Source organism: Sander lucioperca, chromosome 23 (genome assembly GCF_008315115.2).
Source record: "Sander lucioperca isolate FBNREF2018 chromosome 23, SLUC_FBN_1.2, whole genome shotgun sequence".
NCBI classification, from domain to species: Eukaryota; Metazoa; Chordata; class Actinopteri; order Perciformes; family Percidae; genus Sander; species Sander lucioperca.
Window position 1 is genome coordinate 15,271,896 of NC_050195.1, and position 10,401 is coordinate 15,282,296.

Here is a 10,401-nt window from a genome sequence, read left to right on the forward strand (position 1 = left end):
ATTACAATAATCCAACCTAGAACTAATAAAGGCATGAATTGCCTTTTCTAGATCGTGCCTGTTGAGGAAAGGCTTAACTTTAGCCAGGAGGCGAAGCTGGAAAAAGCTTTTCGTCTGACGGTGTGGGCGTGGCGTGGCGGCCATTTTGAGTGTTTAGCGATGAACAAAGAAGTTGTTGTAACTTGAGTGTACGTTGTCGTATCTGCCTGAAATTTCTCACAATTGACAAGGGTCCAGGCCTGAGGACACCTACAGGCCATATTTGACTTTTGGTCATAGCTCAAAAGAACTCAGCAGAGAGTTGCTTCTTCATTGGTGATGGTTTTGCCCGCCCCCCTATGTTTAAGCCACGCCCCCTTTCATAAATGCTGACCCATCTAAGGTAGAGTCTTGTGTGAGGTATCATTGAACTCAGCAGGGAGTTCCCTTTTCATTGGTGACGATTTGCGGTGTCTGAGTGCCGCGCAAATGACGGTCGCAAGGAGCGGCGACCGCCGGTAACCCCGTCGCGCGCAGAGGAGCGAGGGCCCGTCCATCGCTGCTTGCAGCTTTAATTTTTGTCAGTGTTTTAACCGCTTGAGGTAAGTTAGCCTACTACTAATGTTTAGCGTCATCTCAGCCTCGAAAGCAAACAAATATACTGTTGTGCTGTTCTTTCTCTACTAATGCAGCATCTATTCAACAAATTAATATGTACTGTATACATACCTTTTTACTGTCGATGCTTTAAACGAGCATCTGATGTCAGCCTTCTCCGCACAGCATGTGCTCTCCGTGCAGCGCGCAGTAACACGTGTCGAAAATAAACACCCCAGGCATCAGTGATAGTTTTTATTTCGTCTCTAGAGGCCGCTATTGTAATGCATGATGCCAGCAGACCCTTCTCAGCTCTCGCGTACTGTGTAATGAATGACAGCGCGTGCTTCTCAGCCGCTCCAGCAACAGACGCAACCATTGGTATGGATTTTTGCCAATAACGATAGTTCCACCAATCAACTATCGGTGCCGATTAATCGGCAAAACCGATGAATCGGTCGACCTCTAATGCAAAATATCACGCAGCATTGTGGCTTTTTCTGCAATGATCATGTCTGATTAAAGACATAATGAACATTTATGTAATGGACACCTATGTCGGAATGAAAAAAGCCATTACTTAAAGTGCTCATATTATGCTTTCTGGCTTTTTCTCTTTCCTTTATGCTGTTATATATCTTTTTTGTGCATGTTATAGGTTTACAAAGTGAAAAAGCCCAAAGTCACCCCAAAGGGACTTACCATCTCCAACAGAAAACACTGTTCACAAACTGCTCCAAACAGCTCTATTGTAGTCCAGCCTTTACTTCAGAGACAAACGTGGTCACTTTGGAACACACCTTATAATGCTCACCTAGCTGCTAGCATGGCACGCCCTCATACTCTGCTTCTGACTGGCTAGTAGTCCTTACCTAGGTACTGTCAGGGCACGCCCTCATACTCTGCTTCTGACTGGCTAGTAGTCCTTACCTAGGTACTGTCAGGGCACGCCCTCATACTCTGCTTCTGACTGGCTAGTAGTCCTTACCTAGGTACTGTCAGGGAACGCCCTCATACTCTGCTTCTGACTGGCTAGTAGTCCTTACCTAGGTACTGTCAGGGCACGCCCTCATACGCTGCTTCTGACTGGCTAGTAGTCCTTACCTAGGTACTGTCAGGGCACGCCCTCATACTCTGCTTCTGACTGGCTAGTAGTCCTCACCTAGGTACTGTCAGGGCACGCCCTCATACTCTGCTTCTGACTGGCTAGTAGTCCTTACCTAGGTACTGTCAGGGCACGCCCTCATACTCTGCTTCTGACTGGCTAGTAGTCCTTACCTAGGTACTGTCAGGGCACGCCATCATACTCTGATTCTGACTGGCTAGTAGTCCTTACCTAGGTACTGTCAGGGCACGCCCTCATACTCTGCTTCTGACTGGCTAGTAGTCCTTACCTAGCTACTGAGCATGTGCGACTCCCAACAAAGATGGAACAGAAGTGAGAGGTCTCACTCTGTAGCTAAAACAGAGAGCTCAACACACAGGGTGAAAAGAGGAGCTGCAGCAATGTGCAGTACAACAAAAATAGGGTGTTTTCTGAAAATTAAACCATATAAACCTATTCTGGTACAACCTCTAAATACAATTATGAACCTGAAAATGAGCATAATATGAGCACTTTAAAAAGAAGTCAGAAATGTTACATATTTTATGTCTGAGGGATTTAGTTCCTATATGCGTCCCTATATGATGCAACTTTTTACTAGGCATGGGCTGGAGATTCTGACGGTATGATAACCTTCAGCAAAAACACAACACGGTATCGCGGTATTGCAATTACAGCTTTAAAATGTATAATTTTTTTCAATGTCTGGGTAAAAAAACGTTTTTTTTCCAGTGAACACAGTGTATTTTATTTTTAAACACGCTGCACACTGGCAGGGAGAGGGATTACTTAACTGCACGTTCTGTCCTTGACCAGGCATATAAAGCAGCTCATACCTTAGGAACGGTATGACGGTATTCCCATAATGCTACAAATAGTATCTTTTTATTTTTTTTAGACTCTGTCTGCCTGCCATATAAACCTCACACCTCCAGTTTGTAAAGCAAATATCGTATCGTTGTCCAAAGAATCAATATAATATCATATCGTGCTGAAAACCTGTGATTTGCACCCTTTGTGTCCGCTTCCAGTGTCCTTTGTAAGGGTTTAATAATAAATAATAAATATAATACTGGATACCAATGGTAGCAGCTAGTCATACAAGTATTATTTTTTGTTATTAACTTTTTTTTTTTAAACAAAATACAAAATGTACAACTTGCAACATTAACAAATGCCCCCCTTCCGACATCACCCACCCACCCAGACAAAAATCAAGGACAGATGAAAGTAACTACAATATTCCAGACCATTCAACAAAATCGACAATAAACCTATAGACCAAATAAACATATGCAGGGTTTTTCTCCATTATAAGTCTTAGGTAAAGCACCCAAAAACATTTTGGCAGCACCTAAGCTGAATGAATGTCAAATGTGGCAAAACAAAAAAGCGAAAAAAAAAAAAAAAAAGCATCAAACTGACTAAAAGCCTTTTCTCAAATCTAATGATTGTAGTTGGACTTCTTTAACAAGTTTTGTTCTTAAGCTTTTTGAGTGGTATTTATGTATTATCTGCTCTAGCTTTTCCAACGTTTTAGACACATATGGTGATAGTAATCGTCCAAAATGATGTGAAATTGCATTTATTTTTATTTATTTTTTATTGAAAAACATCCAATTTTTTTGAGGAAGGACCCCTAAACCCCTGGCAAATATGGGCACCTAAGTCTTCCACAAACCATAAGCCCATCATAAACCTCTCTCCCCGGCACAAAGCTTCCTAGGAGCCGAGCCGTCCAGAAACGTTCAGGTCATGTGAAGTATTTTTAAATGAAGGCCAATGAATCCTTTTTGTGTTTGTTTTTCCTCGCAGCACAACATCATGCTGCAGAGGAGAAGAGACGGCGTGAGGCCCGACATGCCCACCGCTGCAGAGAGGCAGGAGATGCTTGCCACTGTCGGGGGCAAACCATACTGAGAGTCAGCAGGGTGACGCAGAGCCACTGGGAGGACATTCTTCTGCTGATGCCAAGGACTGACCTGTCCTCGGGCTCAGGCCGTGTGGGAGTGACCATCTGGAACGGGTCACTTCTAAAATGAAAGGGATAGAGAGGGAAGTCACAGAGAGACGAGATATAAGATGTATTATTTATTGAGGTTAATAACAATGTGACATGAAGTGACACAACATGAAAATGACACGTCTGAAATAGGCGGCCAGCGGCAGGCTTTTATACCAACAGTCTGCATCCGGTCAGTCAGACTACTGCTGCCCCAAATCTGTTAAAGAGAAGCTTCACCACCAGCGCATGACACCAGGATCTTTATTGTAGCAGCACCACAGCTGAACAAAAATATAGAAACACATAAGGCCTAATATCTATAAAGACTTATTAAGGACCTGCAGACGCCCTGCTATTTCACTTCTTATGTACTTCATGTTGTAAATAGTTGTAAAGACCGTTGTAATTGAAATAAACAGTGTATTTAACAATAACTGGATTTCATTCAACATTTATTTTTCAACTAATCTCTCAAGTAAAGAGAAGATCCTCTCCATTCTCTCTCTGAAACCTCATGTCTATGAGCTGAAGAAGCTCATCTCTCTCTCTTACAGTTAGGACAGGTGGGGGGGGGGGGGGGGGGGAATGCCTTGGCCCCAACAACTCATCCTTCAGGACAAAACACGGCCATGGTGCAGCAGTTGCTTTTTCCACTCATGCCCTCTCCTGACCGCCAGAGGAAATCAACCACGGCAGTTAACAACAGCAGCGAAACAAAGTACAGCTAAAGTGGGTTTATTCTTCTTCTTATTTTTTGCATTTTTTGGGCTGAGAAGGGAGTCACCTTCTCCAGCAGGCCCATTCTGTCCTTTTGAATCACGGTGAGAAAACAGAAGACAAAGAAATCAGTTATATAATCATGTTGACACACACACACAGACACACACACACACACACACACGTTACTTTGGGAAGATTGGAAAAAGTGACAGCAGGACAGACACAAAATCCCCCGAGAATCATCATTTTGGATTCCCTACTTGTAATTTGAAAAAAGAAGAAGATGAAGAAGAAAAAAGGTGACGGTCACATTGCATCATGTGACAGCACTATTGCCCCATCTACTGGCTGTCTTATGGTTTTGTAGGCTATGATGAGGGCTACTCTAACTGTAAACTTAGGTACAGCTCGGTCAAATGGAGATATTAGAGATGGGCTTTTGTCGCAGTACCTCCGAGCTACGCAGTGATTACGAGGGTTTTAACAATGGAACACTATGCTTCTTGCTCCCTAAAAAAAAAATCCCCCATTAGAGTAAGTTTTTCGTCACACCAGGGGCCTGTTTCACAAAACCAAGATAAGGGATTAAGCCGGGATTTATCTGTTATCCTGGATGATTTAAGCCTTGACTCAGTTTCACGAAAGTGGAGGCACATAAATCACCATGGAGATTTATTCTGTGCAGCTAGCCTGCTCCTGACCAGGCTAACAGCCAGGCTAACAGCTAGCCTGCTCCTGACCAGGCTAACAGTCAGGATTTATTAATCCTGGAGCCTTTTCTGATCACCCAGCAGTGGTTTTACCCTATTGTTATCAGCCTGGATTAAAATACAACAGGTGCATATTGCTGTTCATTTAAGTACTGTTATTATTTAAAGTTGTGACCATAATTGTTTTTAATAATTATTCATGTGACAGTCATTGTTACTGTTATATTGCTGTATGAAGACTGCTGTTCATATTGTTGTTAGAAGTTTGATGAATATATTATGACAGTTGTTGAGATAATTAGAAAAGGCTGATAACATTTCAAATGTGTTTTAAATGAAGTCTGTTACTAAGGGCAATACATACAATGCTGTACATTTCTATAGTTGACCAATGCACCTTGAATTATTTTAGTTGATTCATTTTTTTGTATTCTTTAACAATAAGGATCATGTTTGTTCCTCTTCCATGTGCATTGTATTTGGCATTCTTAGCACACAATGTGTGTTGTCCAGTAAACTGGGACTATAATTTGGGAGGATTGTACAATTTAAAGAACATATCCTAATTGTACAATCCTCCCAAATTATAGTCTTAGTTCACTGGACCAGTAACTATCTAGTGATGTAGACTACTGTACATTCATGTAACAACAGGGAGAGGACACCCCAATGGTTTTTGACCTTATATTTTGCTGGGGGGGGGAATAACTGAATATACTCTGTTCCATTCATGTTTACAGTGTACATGGAATTTATCACTTAATTATCTTTATAGTTTCTAGATTTTAGAGTCCAATTTCTTCAGTGTCTTTATTTTCTATGTCCACATATACAAGGGAGCAAGGCATATAATATGTAGAGAAGGAAACTCGTCCTCTATAAAAAATAAAAAAAAACGCGAGAAAACGCGTGGCAGATAATAGCGGACCGACTGAATGATAGTCTAAAAATATACATTTATGACCTACTGCTCTTAACTAAAACCATTCAATGAGTCACTTGTCATTTGCAAAAGCAAACAGTTGTACACTTTGCATTAAAAGCGAGCAGTGGAAGTTAATATGACTTAGGTTATTTATATTTTAGCCCATGAGAGAGAGGGAGGAACAGAGGGAAAGAGATATTTACGCATCATACTCTAGCGTTGTAGAAAATTGATCTTCATGGTAAATTTCCTGAGTAACATTATCTTCTGCTTACTTTTAAGGCAAAGAGTACAACTGTTAATTTGTGCAAATGATTAGTAACCTAATCCTTGAATGGAATGATTATGACGGCTCCAGTTCAGAGCAGTGGTCAGTTAATGTATATATATATATATATATATATTATATATATATATATATATATATATATATATATATATATATATATATATTTAGGCTACTTACGCATTCAGTCGGTCCGTGATCGTCTGCTACGCTTTCTCTCACTGTTACAGCGGCCGTACAAATAATGTGTTTCACGTCATCATACTTCCACAAGAAGCTGCTGCTCACTCTGTATAAAGTATGAACAATGCGTATTCTCCATTTTGGCATCAGTAAATCTGTGATCGACCTCGTGGTCTTTTGAGGAAAGCCGTGGACGCGCATCTATCTGAATTACTTCAGCCTGGCTCAACCTAGTCGCTCCTCCTCAGCCTGTCTTGGCCTTCGTGAAACGCACCAAGTCAGGCTGCACAGCTGCACAGATTAGACTAGGTCAAGCCTCGCTTTATCAGTTATCCTGGATTTATATATTCTGCTTTTGTGAAACAGGCCCCAGTAAAGAAAGCCCGGCAGGGCGGGGTTTCGGCACCACACCGGCTCCCAAACGCCTATAGAAGTCACTGTTGTCTACCATAGACTGTAATACAGTCATTGTTACTTATTTGTACACACTCAGGACGAACAGACTTGAACACAACACACGGATCCGAGCGGGGAGCTAACGGTCCCAGGTAGGCTGGAACTTCATTAACTTTACCCCGTCGGCTGTATCATTCTACAACAGATATAAATAACCAAATGCTAATTCAGTTATATTATTTTGAGTAGGCTTACGTGTCTGCAATATTATATATTTTAATGTATTTTTTCAATAAAGTTGTGGGGGTGGGGGGAAGCAGTTAGGCTATAGCTAGTTAGCTAATCGCCTTTTATAATGCAGGCTAACTAATGATGAAGTTACGGTTGATACATTTACGTTGCATTTGTTGCACTTTGTAACTATTAGTAACAACTTACAGACGTGTAGGCTAGTTAAGTTATTAACAGTGGTGGAATGTACTGTATCTAAGAAATTTACTCTTGTACTGTAGCCTTCTTAAGTATAATGTTGAGGTACTTGTACTTTACTTGAGTCTTTTCTTTTCATGCCACTTTCTACTTCTACTCCGCTACATTTCAGAGAGAAATATTGTACTTTTTACTCCACTACATTCATCTGACAGCTTTAGTTACTTTACAAATTAACAAATGCAAAACACATGTAGTTTATAAAATAGGCTACATTGTTTTATTATAAACTACACTACCCAACAATATGCATAGGCCTTTAAGTCCAGCTAAAATGATAAGCCGATTAAACACTTAGTTGATTGACAGAACTGTGAGTTGTTTTTTGCATTGAGTACTTTTACTTTTAATACTTTATGTAGTCTTTTAACAACTCCTGCATTAGGCCAATAATGTGGGACAAAGGAAGAACTTGCTTTGAGCGTGTTCTGGGCTGCCAATAATAAATGAATGTCTATACATTGAATAACTTTCAGTGCTGTGACCCATTTATTCCAAGACAACCTGCTCACCGTAGCACAAGTAATACAGTCCATTTCATCTCTCATTTAGTTTAATTCATCTCCTTTTTATACACAAATTCAACAATATATTGACATGCACCGCTGACACGATGGAAGCTGTTTGCTTTCTTCTTAGCCACACGCCTGTGTATCTCTGGCTGTTAATTACCTTTATACGTTTCCGTTGGCAATGCTCCACCCAGTGAATAAACATAAAAATGTATAAGCATTACTGTCACTAATGTCTGCCTGACGACAATCCCATTTTGCAGCAATAAAATTGATGAACAAACAGAGAACTTTATCTTTTTAGATAAACCAGATGTTGATAAAGTTTCCTCATTTGAAACTGGGAAAAATTTGAAGTTGGAAAAAAGGTAATAAATTGCAAATATATCGCAGAATATCGCAATATATTTAAAACTGCAATAATATTGTATCGTGACATAAGTATCGTGACGATATCGTATCGTGACGATATCGTATCGTGGCGATATCGTATTGTGACAGTATCGTATCGTGACAGTATCGTATCGTGACATAAGTATCGTGATGATATCGTATCGTGACATAAGTATCGTGATGATATCGTATCGTGACATAAGTATCGTGATGATATTGCATCGTGACATAAGTATTGTGACGATATCGTATCGTGACATAAGTATCGTGATGATATCGCATCGTGAGGCCTCTGGTGATTCCCACCTCCACAATATGGTATATAAACAAAACAAAACACAAAGTTGCATAATGGCTCCAACACACCAGCCCCTAATTGTTAATGGCAGGAGGGCATAAACAATTCAAAACATATTGGCATATTGGAGCCAACAACCCATTTGAAATGAATCAATAAAAACACCTTTATAAGTCAGAGGTGACTAGTAGTATCTGTGTAAATACCACTTATGTTGCAGCTTCTTGCAGAAGACAAAGGGAAAAAGACTGTCTGGGACTGAGTTTTATGACGACCTTACACCAAACGATGGAGACGACGGGAGCGTCCCGACTCTAGCAATCAGGATTTCATTCAGATATTGGAAAATAGTCTGAGACAGTGGAATCGCTTGACAGGCAAGGGTGGAGAGAAAAATATTGGGGGAATCGTCGATCGATTTGATTTATTGATTATTGATCGATATTGTGACAGTCCTAACGTTAGCTGTAAATCGTGTTCAGACGAACTGTGTTTTGGTTCACAGACCTTGTTGCCCTCCAACAACCTTCCCATGGATGTGTATGTTGACCTCTGCTGTTCATTTGGGTAAGCAACTTTTCCATAAAAAAAAGAAAAGCTAAAAGATGTTGTAAAGCCGCCTACATATGAAGAAATGGGCCAATTTTGTGCCAAATGTCTGCATATTACCTAATTAAAATATGTGCAAATTTGCACAGGAGCACCGAGATGCTGTTTGCTTTACAGCGCAGTTACAGTTGCATTTCACCCTTTGCGGAGGCTTTGAGAATTACTATCATTTTCTTTTTCCTTTTGTGCCTGAGAGCGTATCTACAGCGTCAACCATTATCAGACGTTGAGGTGATAAGTTGTGTCATCATAAACAGCTCAGAAGAGAACCATCTAGATTAATTTTAAATGTCTAAATCCTCACCTTTCCTCAGACTTCCTGTGTGGATAGCGTCACTGCTCCACGCTGCCAAACGCCTGAGGACTGACCTCGCCCGTCGCAGGAAGGTCTACAGGCTTCTGCAGAGGAAACTGGTCAGTACTCGTGTTGTGTAATTAAACTCAAATATGTGTTACAACCGTTGCTTTCTCACGTCATATACAAGTTTTGAACATATATAACTGACTAGTCTATATCCACGACGTTCCACTTCTGGGATTGCTCCGGTGCTGTCTGAAATTCTGCCGGATGTCCCTCTTTTCGGCCGGATGTCTGTTACCTTCCTCTTTCTTTGTGTTGGCGTTCTAACCTCTGGTGGATTTGTGAGGACTATGGTTAACTGCTCCTCAGATCTCTGCAGGGTAAATCCAGACAGCTAGCTAGACTATCTGTCCAATCTGAGTCTAAGTTTCCAACCAAGTTACCCGCTGTAACTGTAGTTTAAAAAACGTCTTAAAAAAAACATTACAAAATAATTCCCAGTGGCTTAGGCCTGGTGGGGGGCAACTTGGGCCGCCAGGCTTACAATACACTGGGGGAAACCCTGCGTTGATAAATGCTGGTAATGAGGACGGTGAATCCTCAAGGATTAGTCATGCGTATATTGCCTCAGCTCTTCCTCAGTTGTTTTCTTCATCCCCCTCTCACTTTGATTCCAGATGTTTCACAGGGTCGGCGTGAAGGAGGGGGATCTGTTTCAGCCCACGTATGTTTACCCTGAAGAGGTGAAGATGCTGATACGTTCTGTCTTCTCACAGGACATCTGTGACTACCCCAACCCCTGCCATGATCAGGTGAGTAGGAACTCATTTTACCTCTGACGTCATTTCAGTTATGCACGTAGTATGCATGCACTTTTTACACCACGTACCATT

The 10,401-nt window shown here is 41.0% G+C and overlaps 1 protein-coding gene across 7 annotated transcripts in view; it reads left to right on the forward strand.

Moving 5' to 3' along the window:
- The window catches only part of chchd7 (coiled-coil-helix-coiled-coil-helix domain containing 7), a 36,130-nt gene extending 32,012 nt beyond the window's left edge, over positions 1-4,118 (forward strand). For all 7 annotated transcript variants that reach the window (XM_035998033.1, XM_035998034.1, XM_031307798.2 and 4 more), the window contains one exon: positions 3,497-4,118. In XM_035998033.1, the coding sequence (XP_035853926.1) occupies positions 3,497-3,601 (105 nt within the window). In that variant the 3' untranslated portion in view covers positions 3,602-4,118. The remainder of the gene's footprint in view (positions 1-3,496) is intronic.
- The last annotated feature ends 6,283 nt before the right edge of the window (positions 4,119-10,401 follow it).